General features: G+C 34.1%; 1 protein-coding gene across 1 annotated transcript in view; it reads right to left on the minus strand.

Annotated features, from left to right (window-relative positions):
- Positions 1-19,360, minus strand: part of LOC134235524 (E3 ubiquitin-protein ligase rnf213-alpha-like) — a gene marked incomplete at its 3' end in the record, with an annotated part of 85,254 nt that overhangs the window by 47,709 nt on the left and 18,185 nt on the right. The window contains exons 13-24 of the mRNA XM_062717668.1: positions 17,610-17,751; positions 17,066-17,243; positions 15,734-15,971; positions 14,993-15,139; positions 8,559-8,655; positions 7,793-7,943; positions 7,520-7,688; positions 6,876-7,009; positions 6,449-6,646; positions 5,775-5,918; positions 3,242-3,389; positions 2,813-3,054 (exon numbers count right to left, since the gene is read on the minus strand). Coding sequence (XP_062573652.1) covers positions 2,813-3,054; positions 3,242-3,389; positions 5,775-5,918; positions 6,449-6,646; positions 6,876-7,009; positions 7,520-7,688; positions 7,793-7,943; positions 8,559-8,655; positions 14,993-15,139; positions 15,734-15,971; positions 17,066-17,243; positions 17,610-17,751 — 1,988 coding nt within the window. The remainder of the gene's footprint in view (positions 1-2,812; positions 3,055-3,241; positions 3,390-5,774; positions 5,919-6,448; positions 6,647-6,875; positions 7,010-7,519; positions 7,689-7,792; positions 7,944-8,558; positions 8,656-14,992; positions 15,140-15,733; positions 15,972-17,065; positions 17,244-17,609; positions 17,752-19,360) is intronic.

Genomic DNA, 19,360 nt, shown 5'->3' on the forward strand with positions numbered 1-19,360 from the left:
CCAAAGCTTGTCATGACACAGGTCTGACCTCTCGGCTTTCAAGGTCTCACCCAAAGACCTGTAACATTCTCTACACGGGATCCGAGCGCCTGGACCAGTTGCATCTTATTATCTAACCTCTAAGGTCAGTCGTGGTAGAGTTCGAACCCCTGACCTTTTGATCAATTCAAGGAGCAGGGACCTTGCCAAATGTAATCGAACGTGCTCAAATTTTACGTCTTTTACAATATGACTATTACTATATATTACTATTAATACTATTTTCGCAAATGAACAGAGAAGCAAGCAGTGGCACTTGACTGGCCCGATTTTGCTACTAATTACAAATGTGGTTCTAGTTAATAAACAATTGCAGGTTTATTATCAGGGTATTGTCGGATTATATTAAGTATTATGAAAAGTAGAATTAATTTCTTTGAAATAAACATCCAATTGATGAATTATATGATAATCAGTTCGTAAGAATGTAGCATGGTCGATCAAGCAAAGTGAAACACTTTGACTAGAATTCAGGTATTACTTTTCACACTATTCATCACGTGGTGTCTAGATGCGAAAGAGCTCCTAAATCTATAATAAAATCTAAAATGTGATATCGACCTACATTGAGTCTGAAAGTGAGGTTAGTTGGTCTTTCATTTGCAGAACTGAGTTTATTAAATCTGATGCTTATTTTACGATCGAACGCGGGGACAGTGGTTTGAGCAACTGCTCTAGAAACGCGGAGTAAGGAGTTGATCCTAACGTCACGGATTTGAATCCTGCTGTTGAACGTGGAGACTGGTTCTTCGGATAAGACGTATAAACCGAGTTTCCATGTTGGAGTAGGTGTTAGCATGAAAAGGAACCCTCACCGTTCAATTATCGTAAATACCGAGTATAGGACAAACTCTCCACGAATAGTGGTTGTGTCATCATATAATATTATTTGAAACATTTCTAAGGGACCTAAAGAATTAGAAGACACGGGGCGGAGACTTTATAATTCAAAATTGAGAGTATTAAAGAAAGATGCTTGGGATTTTTTTTTGTTTAACAAGAGGCCCATGGGCCACATCGCTCACCTGAGAAGCTTTGGCCATTCCGTTCTTTAATCTGACCCTGATCTGATAAATTGAATCTTAACATAATGAATATACATTAAAATAAATTTACCTAACATGATCTTGCTATTCCTTTCTGTATATGTAAATGTACATGCATCATGTACGAGGGTTGATTTTTGTTTACCCCTTGTAATACATATTGTGACCCCACCCTACCCCAATGATCATAATTTAAACAATTTGAAATCTACACTACCCCAGGATGCTTCCACATAAGTTTCAGCTTTTCTGGCCCAGTGGTTCTTGAGAAGAAGATTTTCAAAGATTTTTTCTACATATTTCTATGTTAAACATTGATTCCCCATTGTGGCCCCGCCCAACCCCCGAGGTTCATGATTTGAACAATTTAGAATCTACACTTCCTCGGGATGCTTCCACATAAGTTTCTGATTTTCTGGCCCAGTGGTTCTTGAGAAGAATATTTTCAAAGATTTTTCCTTTATATTTCTATGTAAAACATTGATTCCCCATTTTGGCCCCGGCTTACCCCCGGGGGTCATGATTTGCACCATTTAGAATCTACACTACCCCAAGATACTTCCACATAAGTTTCAGCGTTTACTGACCCAGTGGTTCTTGAGAAGAAGATTTTCAAAGATTTTTCCTTTATATTTCTATGTAAAACTTTGATTCTCCATTGTGGCCTGGCCAAACCCCGGGGGGGGGGGTGATGATTTGAACAATTTAGAATCTACACTACCCTAGGATACTTCCACATAAGTTTCAGCTTTTCTGGCCCAGTGGTTCTTAAGAAGAAGATTTTCAAAGATTTATTCTTTATATTTTTATGTAAAACTTTGATTCCCAATTGTGGCCCCGCCCAACCCCCAGGGGTCATGATTTGAACAATTTAGAATCTACACTACCCCAGGATGCTTCCACATAAGTTTCAGCTTTACTGGCCCCGTGGTTCTCGAGAAGAAGGTTTTTAAAGATTTTTCCTATATATTTCTATGTAAATCTTTGATTCCTAATTGTGGCCCCGCCCAACCCCCGGGGGTCATGATTTGAACAATTTAGAATCTTCACTACCCCAGGATGCTTCCACATAAGTTTCAGCTTTACTGGCCCTGTGGTTCTTGAGAAGAAGATTTTCAAAGATTTTTCCAATATATTTCTATGTAAAACTTTGATTCCCCATTGTAGCCCCGCCCAACCCCCAGGGGTCATGATTTGAACAATTTAGAATCTACACTACCCCAGGATGCTTCCACATAAGTTTCAAGTTTACTGGCCCTGTGGTTCTCGAGAAGAAGGTTTTTAAAGATTTTTCCATTATATATCTATGTAAATCTTTGATTCCTCATTGTGGCCCCGCCTAACCCCCGGGGGTCATGATTTGAACAATTTAGAATCTTCACTACCCCAGGATTCTTCCACATAAGTTTCAGCTTTACTGGCCCAGTGGTTCTTGAGAAGAAGATTTTTAAAGGACCCAACCCTATTTTTGTCTTTTCTTGATTATCTCCCCTTGTGAGGGGACATGGCCCTTCATTTTTACAATTTGAATTTCCCTTTACCCAAGGATGCTTTGTACCAAGTTTGGTCAAAATTGACCCAGTGGTTCTTGAGAAGAAGTCGAAAATGTGAAAAGTTTACAGACGGACGGACAGATGGACAGACGGAAGGACTGACGACGGACAAAATATGATCAGAAAAGCTCACTTAAGCCTTCGGCTCAGGTGAGCTAAAAACTTTTACAAAACCTTTTGTATGGGTTACAAGCAGCAACGATTTTCAGAGATCGCCCAAGTCTGAGTGGTTCTCCTCCGATTGTTCTGTCACACATTATCTCTTTAATAGTTCCTATTGCTTCAGTTGTGTTCGCTTCATCAAGGAAAAGAACTGTGAACATATTATCTCCGTAAATCTCGATATTTTTTTCAGTCAAAATTTCAGCCTCTACTACTTTTCTTTTAATATCATTAGATGTTGTTCCTCCGTGAACCTAGTTATAAAACGTACAAAATTTATTTAATATTTTTAGGTTGTGCCTAATTCATCATTCAATACAAAATATTAATTTATACATTTGTCTTTCAGAAATAAAACATTTACATAGAATTGTAGTAATATAAAAACTGAATCTTTAATGATATACAATAAAGTAAATAATTAAGTATTAGTTTTCAAACCTTCATAATGATCATGTTGGTTTTGTTGGTATCTTCAGAACACTTCTCTTTCTTTGGCTTTCGTTTCAATCCAATATCACAAAGAAACTTAACAAGTCGAGTTTTCCCACATCCAGTTTCACCCATGATTACAACGGGGATATCGGACCTGAAGTTTTTCAGAGAAAGAAATGTAAACCCATTATGAAAACGCAGAATTACGAGCACAAAACACATTAGAGTGAAATAATTGCAACTGATTTCAGCAATATACAAATCGCATTAAAAGTATATGTCGTTATAAGTAGTCAATTTAAGTTTAAAAGATATACGAAAACTTGAAGGTGTTTAATATTCAATTCATTTCATTGTTATATCCCAAGGAAATTCGAAAGCTGAAGAGGAACTTGTACGAGGGTTGTTCGAAAAGTTCGTGGACTCCTGTCATATCTTACTCATTTGACGTCATACTATAAATGTATTATATTTGGCGTGTACGATATTTGGCGGAAATTGATTTTTGAGCAGGCTAGGGTAGATATGATTTAGCGCATTTATTCATTTTCGTATACATGAGCTTATGTGTAAGACATTTAGCGTTGTACTTGAATAAGCTGGAGTTTCTTTCCTCTAAAGCCGCTACAAAGAATACACAGCCAAATGTAATACGTTACTTTACAGTATGTTATCCAATTTTGGAAGAAATATTTAAAAAATAAATCCAAATGATTTGAATTAATTTTTTTTTTAAATATCACAATTTATTCAAAACTAATCCAGATTTAAATCAAAGTATTGCAAAAACTGAAGGTGCATTTAATTGCTCTCGAGTATATTGTCTGATCTGAAATTAATACATATTTATTTTTTTTCCTTTGACTATTGATTTTCCCAGGTAGAGTTTGTCTGATTATGATTTAAAACAATAGCTCATATACCAGTACTTAAAATTAACAGTCCAGACCCAAAAATATTTTATGATTTTAAATTTAATAAATAACATTTCCAAGAAACTCTCGCATATTTTCAATTCAATAAGCATCTGTTTTCTCATAATTTAAAAAATCAGTCTTGGAATAGTTCAAATAATGCACATATGTATTTAATAGACATTCTTTTCGTTTCAAACTAACAGTACTTTTATCGCCAACAAAATGTAGAAACACTGATACATGTACATGTAATTCTTAAGATTCAAATTCACTATTCTATTAATTTGCAAAAAATCAAAACAGTATATAACTACTAACATAACATCGACGAAACCAATCTGAAACATGAAACTCCTCTACAACAACATTTCGAAAAAGCCCGCGCTATTGAAAATGGTTTGCTTACAATATGCATTCAGCAGCTTATGTGCAAAAATTGTTATCACGATTATCCCAATAAAGCAAATATCTAATTTCTTTTTCAGTTTAATTCATAAAAATATTGATCAATAACTTTAAAAACGATTGGAATGTTAAAAGAATTTGTTTGAATATCGTCTCGCGATGAAACTATTTTGATTATCGGAAGCAGCTGCTTTGACGCTGTTTGGTTTTTTTGGTTACTGTGCTATTTATTGTAAGAAAGTCGGTCATGATTCCTTTAGCCAGAACTTTGCTTTCAGCAAAGCCCGGCTAAAAATGCAAAAATCGGATCGCTGAGCAGGTCAAAATTTAGTATGTTATGAACAATACACTAATTAGTGTCTGCAGTCATTTTTTCTGTAAAATGGAGCAAAAACGAAAAAAAACGTAGAAATTCAATTTAACAATTGTTTCATTGATTCGTATTCTCAATTTGACGTCAAAAATCCAGTTCGATATAATAACGAGGTTGGTCCTGATATTTCACTAACTTATTTGTAAAAGATCTTTTTTAGTTTCATCACAAATTAAATAGCTATATTATTAAATATTATTAAAAACTGAAATAAAATATGGGGGCTAATGTGCTCTTTTTTTAGAGCTACAGTACAGTACATATTTCAAGGGAATTGCGTTCATATATATATATATATATATATATATATATATATATATATATATATATATATATATATATATATATATATATATATATATATATATATACATATACATATATATACATATATATATATATATATATATAACATTTATTCAACTCATTATTTTCCATCTATTGTCATTGGTTTGAGCAACATTTTACAAATTATCATCCCTGTTTTCGATTAAAGCATTTGATTATATTATTGTCAGTGCTAAAACGATTTACTTATATAGTTGTTTTTTGTTCTGTTGTTTATCAACAACATTTTGAATAAATAAACAAAACTCGTCGACAGAACTTCAATGAAAGTCGGTAGAACTTCAAAGGACAAAATATATTACCGTATGTTGGAATTTGAACGAAAACCATTTTCAGTCGTTGATTTAATTTTGCTTCATGTGTTGTCACACTTGCATTTAAAATTATGTTAAAAACGGAAGTTCACAGACAGATAGGAAATATGCACCATTCACTGCCTATACACATCTTGTCTGTGATTTATGTCTGATAAAGGTGATTTCTAGGAAAGTAGTACCTGAATCGCATGTAGACAGCAAGGATTTTCTTAACGTTGTCAGTTGTCAATTCATACGTAGGGTCCGGGTCATATTCGCTGTTGTCTTCCTCTGACTGAATATCAATACCCATTACACTGTATAATTTCTTTATTTTTTCCATTCTGCAAGTATCAATCAATCAAATTTTTATCGCTTCATATCAAATAAAGAGTTGGTATATTATATTTTTGGAGGAATTGTACATTGTAGAGAGGTGAAAACCTCTAACAATCAATGAAACATGAATATATACAAAAGAAAGTATAAAGTGCTCTGTTATAGTCGTCATTTTTACGTGGATACATCGTTTCATTAACTATGTTCATATTTTTGTGAAAGCATTTCATGGTAATTATTGCAAAAAAAGTATAAGCATGTATGAGAATAAAATTATTTTTTCACATTTTAATTCATTTAAGGAGAGTTTTTACTTTTTGGTTCCATATGACAGCGAAAACATGAAATTGGCAGTTTCAAGGTGTTCTATTAATTTGATTTATGAACATCAATTATTATGTTCAGTGCTTTTATCTTGTTGAATCATATAAAGAGATATTAAGACATATATAAATCACAGTCTTTGAAAACAGTTTACCAAGACTGTACAAAATATTATCAACTTTGATGCCTTTGATTCCTGAATTTATTTTACCTTTGCAGTTTATCAAAATCTTCGTTCAAATCAACACAATTTCTCTCGAGAGCTCTATACAGATCATAAGGCATTTTGACTTCCGATAAAACCTTGTCAGTTCGATGGTCCAAGATATCTCCTGAGAATCTGTTTACATTGAATCCGACAAACGTCATCGATGTGTGATCAGCATTAAAGAAAAGGTATGGATGTGGACTAAAGGAAAAAAAAGATCTCTTGGTTAATCTTGGTAGAAACATATGAAATGCATATTTACATTCGCAATGATTGTAGAAAGAAATATATTTATAAATATATTATACAAATTATGGCATAATTTGTAAAAATTAAAGTTAAAGAATGATTTTAAAATGGGTTTCTAAAACAAAATTAATGTAATGAAGCAATTGATTTCAAAGTTGTACTTAGCTTTTAATTTACCCACCTGCTTTCCCACGTTCTCTTCATTTGATACTGCCTGAGAACCGCATTTTCTTCCTCACTAGTGAATGAATGTCCATGCGCACTTTGATTATCCGTACCTTCCTCACTCATTTGCAATGACCGTGTTGAGAAATCCTTTAGCAAGAAGACAGTTGAAAATATCACAAGGTTTTCAAAAGTCAATTGAAAGTTAGGGTTAATTGGTGAACTTTTTATAAAGCTAGTCTAGACCTGAATGATTTAGAAGTCTTTTTCTTTAATGTAAATTGGCAGTTTAAGAGCAGTAAAGCAGCGTCGTTTTTAGAATAGATTTATTATAAAAGAGACATTTTAAAGTTTAGAAAATGATGATTTTACTGTATTTCTGTATTAAAAATTTCTCGTTTAAAATTTACAAACGTAAACTTTGATGACGTGTATTAAACACTTGAATAATTCTGAATGTAAATAACACTGATGAGCACATATAATATTCTTTAAGTAACATGATTGCCCTATAGACGATATAACCAATGTGATCAATGCATGGTTTTACTCCTGTTATGAAGTCTACCGTTGTTTAGATGATACTTGACTTTATAACTTACATGTAGCTTACCGTGGTAGTTTTTACAACATAACGAATTTTGCTTATTTCATACTTACTCTTGACATCTGAATAAGGAACTGAAGAACAAACTTTGGGAAATCTGGAAGCGTTTCCTCATCAGAAAAAGAGATGAAAACTGAATTTTCATAATCTTTAAGTTGAGTATTAAGAAACCAAACAAAATTACGAAGTTCAGCCCAAGAGGGATCCTGTATTCCACAATGCCTAAATGAAAATTATGTGAATGAAATAAATAATATAAATGATCTTATGATGTTTTGATAATAAATTTAATTCATAAAAACATATTCATTACATGTTTTACGTACTGAAGTAAGGTTTCCAAACATTCTTTCGGAGTTCCGTTGACCCTCTGTACATTTACATCATGCTGAGACAGGTACTGGAAAGGCCTTTGAAAATATTCGCTTTCAAATTCCCTTTGATCAAAGAGAATACCCCTTTCTCTGAAATCTGGAAAAAATACAAAGAAGATTAAGGACCAAGTAAAAACGTTACATGTATCAACTAATTTGTATCAGACAGTTTATCAAACGATAAATAAATAAAAGTCCCCCCCCCCGTTTTTCTATCGGTCTACACTATGATCTAAGAAGGAGAAACATACTGTACATTTAGGTTTTTTGTCTCTTTGAATATCTAGAGAAAGCAAAATGGTATTCAAGATGAAAATCCATTTAAAATATAAATTTTGGAGCAGAGCAAACATGGATCTCTAAAAATCAGATTAAGGATTGGGTACCGTGGAGGATTGATTATCCCCTGTCAACCGGTCACATCCGCCGCGTATTCTGCTTATCAAAATTTGGCTATAATGGAAAAATCCGTCAACAGTTCGGAGTGTAAATAATGGCCTAATAATAAGTAGAAAAAATGTCAGCATTTGACTTAATGATAGATTGTATTTGCTGACAAGGTCATTCGAACACGGAGCATGCGAAAGGCTTTAACCGGACTGCTGATATTCTTGGCAATTTCTTTCTAAGATTCTCCTCTTATCAAGGCAATCTAGACAAAAAAATGCAAGAAAATTTGATTCTAATAATTTTGAAATCCTACTTTCAGTTGAATACATGTTCCTCTCCAAAATCTTCAAACTCTCCAACGGAGACCTACAAATGGCATCAGGTAAGATATTGAAGCAGGAATGTCTACACTCTACTGTTTGCGTCTGAAAGAAGAACAGTAAAGTAGTTCAAAATTGGTTGAAAAACTTCACAAAAAAATCTTTTTTAAACATCGTAGATTGTGCTTAAGTTACACATTTTTTTACGACTGTTCAGTAGAATCTAAGAACTTTTTACGACTGTTCCGTAAAATCTAAGAAACATACCACAGAGACTAAAGTAAAAAAAAAGATATATCATAATAACTTAAACTAAGCCTTGAACTGCAGTAATATTCCCGAAAAAGTAGCAATAGATAAGAGAATGAAAGTTTGCCTACAGACTTGACCGATCGAAAATCAGGTATATTAATTTGTTACTTTTTATTCTCCGCTTATGCAGAAGTGAGGGTCATAAAAAATCTTATTCATCTGTCCGTTTATCGGTCTGTAAGTATGTCACTCTGTATAGTTCTGTCCGTCAGTCACTAGAAACATAACCTTGGTCATATCTTTTGAATGCAAAAAAATTGGGCATTCATATTACACTGTGACAATCCCTTTCTGAAAACACTATGATTTCTGACCTCGCGTTTTTCACCTTGAAGGTTGACCTACTTAAAAAAATAAACATTAATCTGAATTGGCCATAGCTTAACGAGGCCCAATCAAGTTGGATATTACGAAAACAGAATGATAAAAAATTTTGATTCTTGGAAGTAAATTTGTATGTATTATGCTAAGAAAAATTAAAATGAAATTTTGTTGCATTGCCTTTATTGTAGTCAAATGGGGCACTTTCAAGATATGGACCATTTTTGTGTTTTTATACACAATTACATACTAAAATTCCTCAATAAACAAAGGAATTGACAAATTAAAAAAATAAATAAATGATGAAATGTTTTAATTTTCACATATATCATGCAATTCACATCCCTCTTTTAAAAAATGAAAAGAAAATCGGAGGTAGCCTTTATTGCAGTGAAAAGGGGGCATATCAAAACACAATAATAGGACTCATTTTATCCAACTATAGCTAGTATTTCATAAGTTGCAATAGGTCAACTTTACATAACATCAACAAACAATTGTAATACTGTATAAGTTTCTAAAAATTAAATTATTCTTATATTATGGCATAATTTTCTCTTTATGCTCAATAAAAATGGTGAGTATAAACACTTCAATGTTCGAGGAGAAAGACTAAAATCGTTTACTTTTGGTTGTAGTGTGTTTTTATTTCTAACTCACAAATTGAAATAAAACAAGATAAAATTAATGAATCTGTTCAAAGAATTGATACCTCAAAATAAATACCGGTATGTTTCAAAGTTGTTATCAATTTAAAAGTAATAAAAAGCCAGAATGAACCAGCTTTCAACAAACAGTCTATAGAGCAAGATCCGCGAAATATTTTAGCGCAATTTGACGTCATTTTAATTGTGACGTTATTGTATTCAATTGTGACGGCAGTCCAGGGTACTGTGACGTGCCTGAGTCGACGCTGCGTTAAAACGTATGCGAAGATCAACTAGATCGTTAAACATAGTAGGTATTCAGAGATTACAGAGCTCATCTCACCGAATGTTGTATTTAAGTGAGGCAAAGTGGCACAATTAACCAACAAAAAGTGTACATCAAACTAGAGGTACCATGGGCAATGAGCTCACTAAATGATAACCCCCCCCCCCCTGCATAAATATAATGGCAGTGTCCATGTTTTGCTCTGGAAAATCAAAAATATATGTCAGCTCAAAAAGTAAAATAGGAGGTCACAATGGCAATATATAATTAAGAATCTGTGAAAGTTTCATTAAATTTCCTTCAGGTATGAGAGGAGTTGCGGATAAGAGATGGGTACCCCAAAGCGTAACAGACGGACGGACGGACAGACAGAAATACTGATTACTATATACCCTCCCACTTTTCAAGCGGGGGGTATAAAAATGCAATATTTATGCAATTTTGATCTGATACTTTGGTATGGATCAAAAAAAATTTCAAAAAAGTTCTTCATCACAAAAAATAATTAAAATCCAACATCTGAAGCGCGTTTGAGAGTTTTCATCCCTTGATGCATGTGCAAGTTTGGTTTATATATAAGCCTGATAGTTTCGTCGTAATAGACTAGCACCTATATTTTCTACTTGTCTACAATCTGGAAAATGTATATCAAATTCAGCATCCAAAGCAAGTTCATAAGTGTGCATCCTAAGATGTATCATCCATGCAAGTTTGCTCAAGTTAGGGCTAATAGTTACTTGGAAATGAATCAAAAACTAACCTTTCCACTCCTCTAGGTCATTAAAGAGCTCATGGTTACTTGGAAATGAATCCTGCACCAAAAACCTTAACCTGTTCACTCATCCGGAAAATGTAGGTCAGATTCAGCATCCGAAGCAAGTTTGGTAGTATATATCCTAAGACATATCATCGATGCAAGTTAAGTCATTATAGGGTTCATAGTAACTTCGAAATGAAATCTGCACCGTAAACTCTAACCTGTTCACTCTTGCAGAAAATGTAAGTCAGTTTCAGCATCCTAAGCAAGTCTAATAGTATGCATCCATAAATGCATCACCCATGCAAGTTTGTTCATTATAGTGCTAATTGTTGGAAATGAAACCTGCAGCAAAAACATTAACCTGTTTACTCATCCAGAAAATGTAGGTCAGACTCTGCACCTAGGAAGCCTGGTTGGTTGCAACCTTATAGATGTATCAATATGCAAATTTGGTCAACATAGGGCTTATAGTTACTTGGAAATGATGGTCCCACCCTAGCTACCCCAAGGGTCATGATCTGACCAACTCTGAATCTACAAGTACACTACCTGAGGATGATTCCATTTAATATGACTAATCATGGCTTTGTTGTTCTCATGGAGACGATTTTTAAAGATTTCCTTTTAATATATTTCTATGTTAAACTTTGATCGTCCATCGTGGCCCCACCCTATCCCTGGTGGTCATGATTTGAACAAACTTGAATCTATACTACCTGAGGATGATTTCATATAAATATGACCAATCAAGAATTTGTTGTTCTTGAGAAGAATATTTCTAAAGATTTTTCCTACATATTACTATGTAAAATTTTGATTGGCCATTGTGGCCCCATCCTACCCCCGGCGGTCATGACTTAAACAAATTTGAATGTACACTATTTGAGGATGCTTCCACTTTAGTTTCATTTTTCCCGACCCAGTGGTTTTTTAGAAGATTTTTCGAACAAGCAATCAAATTTTTACTATTTCTTAATTATCTTCTCTTGAAAAAGGGTAGGGCCTTTCCTTGGCATTGTTTCTACAATGTACAGGTAAAATTTAAATCCCTTTACCCAAGAATGCTTTGTGGCAAGTTTGGTTGAAATTGGCCCAGTGGACGTAGAGAAGAAGTCAATAATGTTAGAAGTTTACAGACAGACATACGGACAGACGGATTACATATAAAATGTGATCAGAAAACCTCACTTGAGCTTTCAGCTCAGGTAACCTAAAAATTAACATTTCTGAATTGGCCATAACTTATGAATGAGACGAGATAGGGCTTTCATATTAAATACGTGTATTGTCTGTGAGAAGTCCCTTCTTAATACGACCGTCGAAATATGGCTGAAATATTGCCGACTCGGCGTTAAAAAATAATCAATCATCCTAATTCACAATGATTTTGACTTCGTGATCATTACCTTGAAGTTTGACCTTCTTTGCAAAAAATCTATAACATTGATCATGACTTTTGAATGAGAAGAGATAGGGTTTTTATATTATACTCATGTATTGCCTGTGACAAGACCTTTCTTACATACACTATGATTTTTGACCCCGTGACTTTGACATTAAAGTTGAAACTAAATGGTCACCCTATGTTTTAAACAAGAGGCCCATGGGCCACATCGCTCACCTGAGAAGCTTTGACCATTCTGTTCTTTACCAGATTTCCCCCTTGTTATACATAATGCATCCCCACCCTACCCCACTGATCATAATTTAGACATTTTGAAATCTACACTACCCCATGATCCTTCCATGGGCACATATGTTTCAGCTTTTTTGGCCCAGTGGTTCCTGAGAAGAAGATTTTCAAAGATTTTTCCTATATATTTCTATGTAAAACTTTGATTCCCCTATAATGGCCCCGCCCTTCCCCCGGGGGTCATGATTTGAACAATTTAGAATTCACACTACCCCAGAATGCTTCCACATAAGCTTCACTTTTTCTGGCCCAGTGGTTCTTGAGAAGAAGATTTTCAAAGATTTTTCCTATATATTTCTATATAAAACTTTGATTCCCCATTGTGGCCCCGCCCTTCCCCTGGGGGTCATTATTTGAACAAGTTAGAATCTACATTATACCAGGATGCTTCCACATAAGTTTCAGCTTTTCTGGCCCAGTGGTTCTTGAGAAGAAGATTTTCAAAGATTTTTCCTATATATTTCTATGTAAAACTTGGATTCCCCATTGTTGCCCCGCCCTTCTCCCGGGGGTCATGATGTGAACAATTTAGAATTTTCACTACCCCAGAATGCTTCCACATAAGCTTCACTTTTTCTGGCCCAGTGGTTCTTGATTAGAAGATTTTCAAAGATTTTTCCTATATATTTCTATATAAAACTTTGATTCCCCATTGTGACCCCGCCCTTCCCCTGGGGGTCATTATTTGAACAATTTAGAATCTACACTACTCCAGGATGCTTCCACATAAGTTTCAGCTTTTCTGGCCCAGTGGTTCTTGAGAAGAAGATTTTTTAATGACCCAACCCTATTTTTCTCTTTTCTTGATTATCTCCCCTTGCGAGGGGATATGTCCCTTCATTTTAACAATTTAAATTCCCCTTTACCCAAGGATGCTTTGTGCCAAGTTTGGTCAAAATTGGCCCAGTGGTTCTTGAGAAGAAGTAGAAAATGTGAAAAATTTACAGACGGGAAGACAGACGGACAGACGGACGGACGGACAGACAGACGGACGGACGGACGACGGACAAAATGTGATCAGAAAAGCTCACTTGAGCCTTCGGCTCAGGTGAGCTAAAAATGATTGAAAACGACAACGTAAAAGAATAGCTAAATAAATAATCTAATAAATCATAAATTGAACTTATCCACGCTTGTCTGAAAGTCAAACAGATAATGAAACATGAATCCTTGGCTTTAAACTCTAAAATCAAATGTACAAAAAAAATTCACTTAAAGCCGTTTCATCAGAAACAGGCACATATTATCTTACACAATAAAAGTACGTCATTATAATTACATAGATAATTTATAAAAATAAATTATAAGAATGATTTAATAGTTTATAGCAAAAATCCTTACATGGAAAACATAGATCAAAAACCTTACTGAAGTTCCTGCCGGGAAGTTATCGGTTATATCTAATTTTGATGATAATTCAAATCCGAGTATTGTTTTTTTCTTTAGTAGAAGCTTGAGTCATTATATATCTTTTACAAATTAAGAAATTAATTGAATGTAATCCATAGTAATTTTTATATAAATATGCATATTTAAAGAATAAAGGAAAATCAGATATTTTTAAAGATTTTTTAAGGACGTTTAGTAACAAAGGCTAAAATATTGTAGGTGTACATGTACAAGTACTTGTTGTCAAAAAAATGCTCGGGTTTGCTCTTCATGGGATACATGCGGTAAAGTTAATATTTCGAAGGTGATTTCTCTCGATATCAACAAAGGATTTTTTGTGAGACCTAACAAAAATTATTTTTTTAACTTATGAATTTTGATATCTTTTAAAAGAAAAATACTTTGGGGATAGAAATCGACAAAATTTGAAAATTGTATGGACAATTATTTTTCAAGAAGAAAAACAAATATAATTTTATGCGATTAAAATCGAACCAAGCGACTTTAATTAAAAACAGCAAAGGGCTGTGGTCATCGGGGGGTTGAATGGTGGGAAATAGACATCGGCCGATCATCGGTCGATGTTCGACTAAACATTGGCCCATACTCGACCGACGTACAAACGATGTTCACCTATGTATGAGCTATATACGTAATATACATAGGTCGATTACCCTGGAACATCGTTTTATGATTACTAATGCATCACTGGGCCTTTGGTGTAAGCCATGCTTCAACATCGGTCCACATCGGTCGAGTATTCCTTATGCCTAGGTCACATTTCCCGGCCGGTGGCCGTAGACCGGTGGTAATCGCTGGTAATCCGTGGTGTGAGCGATGCCCCAACATCGGTCCACATCGGTCTAGTACACATGTAGTCCTTAAAGTATCAGTTACATTATCAATCGATGGGGTATACGATGAGCATCCAATGTTTTTTTGATAATAGTCAATAAGAGGGTGTTGGGCTTTATGAGGAACATATTTCTAATCAGCCGAGCATGGAACTATTGAAATTTAATTCATAAACGTACCTTTTCATCTGTTTCTCCAGTGCGGATTGGCATTGTTTCTATAACGTACATGTCAAAATCTTTTTTACGCCAAACAAGTCCGTAGCTATTCGTTAAACAACCAATAACTAGTAATTGGAAAAGGAAGAAATCAAGACCATTCTCCACCTAAATAATTACAAAATGGTTTAATGAATGGAATGTAAGTCAAATAATTCTCTTTCTAGGATTAATGCAAGTGTACGGAAAGGTATGATCACGTAAATTACTTTCACATTAGCCATCCATCTCTTCAAAATGCTTTTTGTCACTGTTTATCATTCAGTTTTAGGGAGCCTTTTTATCTAATTATAATTTTATTTGTGTTTTACACATAATATCCTGGATTTAAATTGCCAAAATGGGTCCAAGGGTTTAAAACTTTACGGGTAAAACTTGTATCCAATCATTGAAATTCCTAGAAAGCATGTATTTTATTTTTGTTCTGTACATATAATTTACAATACCATCTGTTTCTCTTGGACTCTCAAAAACTTGAGAGATAAAAAATATTTACATTGACTTATTTTTCAATAGTATTGTATATTAGTTTAAATAGTTCAGATATTGCAAATGACCTCAGGTATACTTGCACTTTTTCATACTTTTCAAGATGTTTAAAGTTTTGTAGTAAACATCTCAAGATGCATTATATTTCATAAAATTAAGTCTGATTAAAGTTTCAATTATCTTGTGTGAAGAATTTACAAAGAAAAAAATTACCTCATGCGAAAAATCAATATGAATAAGTCGCGGTTCGATTCTTTCGGGTGGCAAAGTATTGTCAAGCAACTTCTTCATTACGTCATCAACTTTGAAATCTCTCTCATGAAATGAAATTGATATCACTGCATTATTTTCTTGTGAACAATGCATTCTTTCCACATCTTCTGCAACTCTTTTTTTGAACAGTGTTTTTCCGACTCCTGCACGCCAAGATTTTATAACTCGGACAGTAGACCTTCAAAATAATCATAGACATTAATATTTTTTTCGCTTGGTTCATTCTAATTGTTTTTTTTTAAATGACACATTTAACGGTTATTTGTTTTTAAGAAAACGGTGTCCTCCGCTGTCACCCACTTCCACTTTTAGATATGTTGTGTAAAGTACTTTTAAAAAACAAATTTCCAAATATTCTGGGCAATACATGCCCTTTATATTATACGAAAGAAATTAAAAGGGTGCACTAAAAATTAAAGCCTACTTTGAAATTTCAAAGATAAGAAGATAATGTTCATGTCGTCACACTGAGCACTTATAGGAGGTCATATAAGAAATAAGTTAACAATGTTTTTGTGAATTATTATAGTTTTGGATTCTCATGATCCTGAAATGAATTTTACTTTCTGAAATCACGTCCAAGCTGAAGATCGAACTATTTTCATTATACTTTTTATGCAATAGAATTCCTTCTACCTCAGCTCATGTGGTCTGATCTTGCAGAATCAGCATCCTGCTTACCCCATGAATGATATACGTTTATATAACCGTAAAATTATAATTCCTTATAAATCCTTAACCTTATTGCTTTAATTATATCCCTGTTTACAAATTTTAATTAAAATCACAAGTATCTTTAGATATTTTCTACATTATATATGTATGTATGCTGACTGGCGTTTTTTAAACTAATTGTTAGTCCATTATTTATACACTGAATTTATGATGAATGACCTTGTCAGCAAATACAATCCATCATTAAGCAAAATGCTGACACGTTTTTCTACTGATTGTTTAGTCATTATTTACACAGTGAATGTTGACGGATTTTTCGTTATTTCCCAATTTGGACAAGGAGCACACGGCGGGTGTGACCGGTCGGCAGGAAGGGGATGCTCAGTCTTCCATGGCATCTGATCCCATCTCTGATGTTTTGGGGGTCTGTGTTTGTTCCGCTCCTATTTTGCATTATTTTATGGACTTTCTATCGTGAATACTGTTCGCTACCTCCCTATATTTCATGTATATCTGTAAAAAGGCCATATTTTGTATAAAGATTATAAAAATATTTGAAAAAAAAAATGTCTCAAATAAATTCAACTATAAAACTACCTTTCCCAATCAGCAAATGCAGCCACATTTTCACTTTCATTTTTCAACTTTTCCTTCAACATCGACCTTATTTTTCCAACGTCTACAGGTAAACCAGAACGTTTGTGCTTATCTAGTGCTGCAACTATCCTCGACTGGAACTCACGTTCAACATCGCATACGATGATTAAATTATAAACTGATAAAAGGAAAAATAATAATTCATCTTATACGGATGAATGTTTCATATCATGAATTTATTCAAACACCGTTAAAACGGAATTTTGGTTCTAAATGATATCAAACTGTGCAATTTATTACTATTTTTTTGTTTTCGTTTCTTTTTTTAGGAAGGCGTCATTGAGATCATCTGAATAAAAGATTTACGAAAGAAATCGAATCTGAATGAATAAAAAAATATCTAAAGAGAAACAAAAAAAATATTTGAAGGCAATATTGCAGAAGAAAATATTTTTTTACACGAGAAGAAAAAATAAGAGTTAGCATTAAAATCTAAGATTACATGAGTATAAAAATGTAAATATATATATCCATATAATTATACATTTATTCTGGGCTTTTTTGATGTGATGTTCTAGACGATGTTCACTGTGATCTGCTACTTCATAACTCAAACAGTCAGCATTCACCAGACAATAAATTTTTCCTCTTGAATCATACAATGACCGACGCAAAAAGATATCTATCTGTAATTCATCAAATATTATAGCATGAACTGAGATTTTTAAAAAAATATATATACTGAAAGGAAAAAGAAACACACACTAAACTTTTGAAAACAATTAAAAAACGATTTTGAATATGTTCTATAACATTGTTATCCAACATTTTAATTCATCTTTGATTAACAAGTTGCCAAAATCTTATGTGACTTTTGGTTGAAGAGTTAAAAACAAACTGCACAGCCACATGTTGTTGCCTTTTTATTCACAAATGCAATTCAATTACTAGACCTAATGTAACTTTTGTTAGCCACACTATGACAAAACATTTATAGTAACTGCAAATATTCAACAAGAGGCCCATGGGCCACATCGCTCACCTGAGAAGCTTTGACCATTCCTTTCTTTACCAGATTTCCCCTTTGTAAAACATACTGTGACCCCACCCTACCCAACTGATCATAATTTATAGAATTTGAAATCTACACTATCATAGAATGCTTTGTTTCCCCATTGTAAAACTTTGATTCCCCATTGTGGCCCCGCCCTATCCCTAGGGGTCATGATGTGAACAATTTAGAATCTACACTACCCCAGGATGCTTCCACATAAGTTTCAGCTTTTCTGGCCCAGTGGTTCTTGAGAAGAAGATTTTCAAAGATTTTTCCTATATATTTCTATGTAAAACTTTGATTCCCCATTGTGGCCCCGCCAAACCCCCGGGGTCATGATGTGAACAATTTAGAATCTACACTACCCCAGGATGCTTCCACATAAATTTCAGATCTTCTGGCCCAGTGGTTCTTGAGAAGAAGATTTTCAATGATTTTCCTATATTTTTCTATGTAAAACTTTGATTCCCCATTGTGGTCCCGCCCTATCCCCGGGGGTCATTATTTTTACAATTTAGAATTTACACTACCCCAGGATGCTTCCACATAAGATTCAGCTTTTCTGGGTCAGTGTTTCTTGAGAAGAAGACTTTTTAATGACCCAACCCTATTTTTGTCTTTTCTTGATTATTTCCCCTTGTGAGGGGACTTGGCCATTGGACTTGACAATTTAAATGTCCCTTTACCCAAGCATACTTTGTACCAAGTTTGGTTAAAATTTGCCCAGTGGTTCTTGAGAAGAAGTCGAAAATGTGAAAAGTTTACAGACGGACGGACAGACAGACAGACGGACGGACGGACGACGGACAAAGGATGCTTTCACGTAAGTTTCAGTCTTTCTGGCCCATTGGTTCTTGAGAAGAAAATTTTCAATGATTTTTCCTATAAATTATATTTCTACGTAAAACTTTGATTCCCCATTGTGGTCCCGCCCTAACCCCGGGGGTCATGATTTGAACAATTTAAAATCTACACTACCCAAGGATGCTTCCACATAAGTTTCAGCTTTTCTGGCCCAGTGGTTCTTGAGTAGAAGACTTTTTAATGACCCCACCCTGTTTTTGTCTTTTCTTCCTTATCTGCCCTTGTGAGGGGACTTGACCCTTTATTTTAACAATTTAAATTTCCCTTTACCCAAGAATGCTTTGTACTAATTTTGGTCAAAATTGGCCCAGTGGTTCTTGAGAAAAAGTCGAAAATGTGAAAATTTTACGGACGGACAGACAGACGGACGGACGACG

The sequence above is a fragment of the Saccostrea cucullata genome, unplaced genomic scaffold (assembly GCF_032062105.1).
Source record: "Saccostrea cucullata isolate Sc308-1 unplaced genomic scaffold, CSIRO_AGI_Scuc_v1 ctg403, whole genome shotgun sequence".
Lineage (NCBI taxonomy): Eukaryota > Metazoa > Mollusca > Bivalvia > Ostreida > Ostreidae > Saccostrea > Saccostrea cuccullata.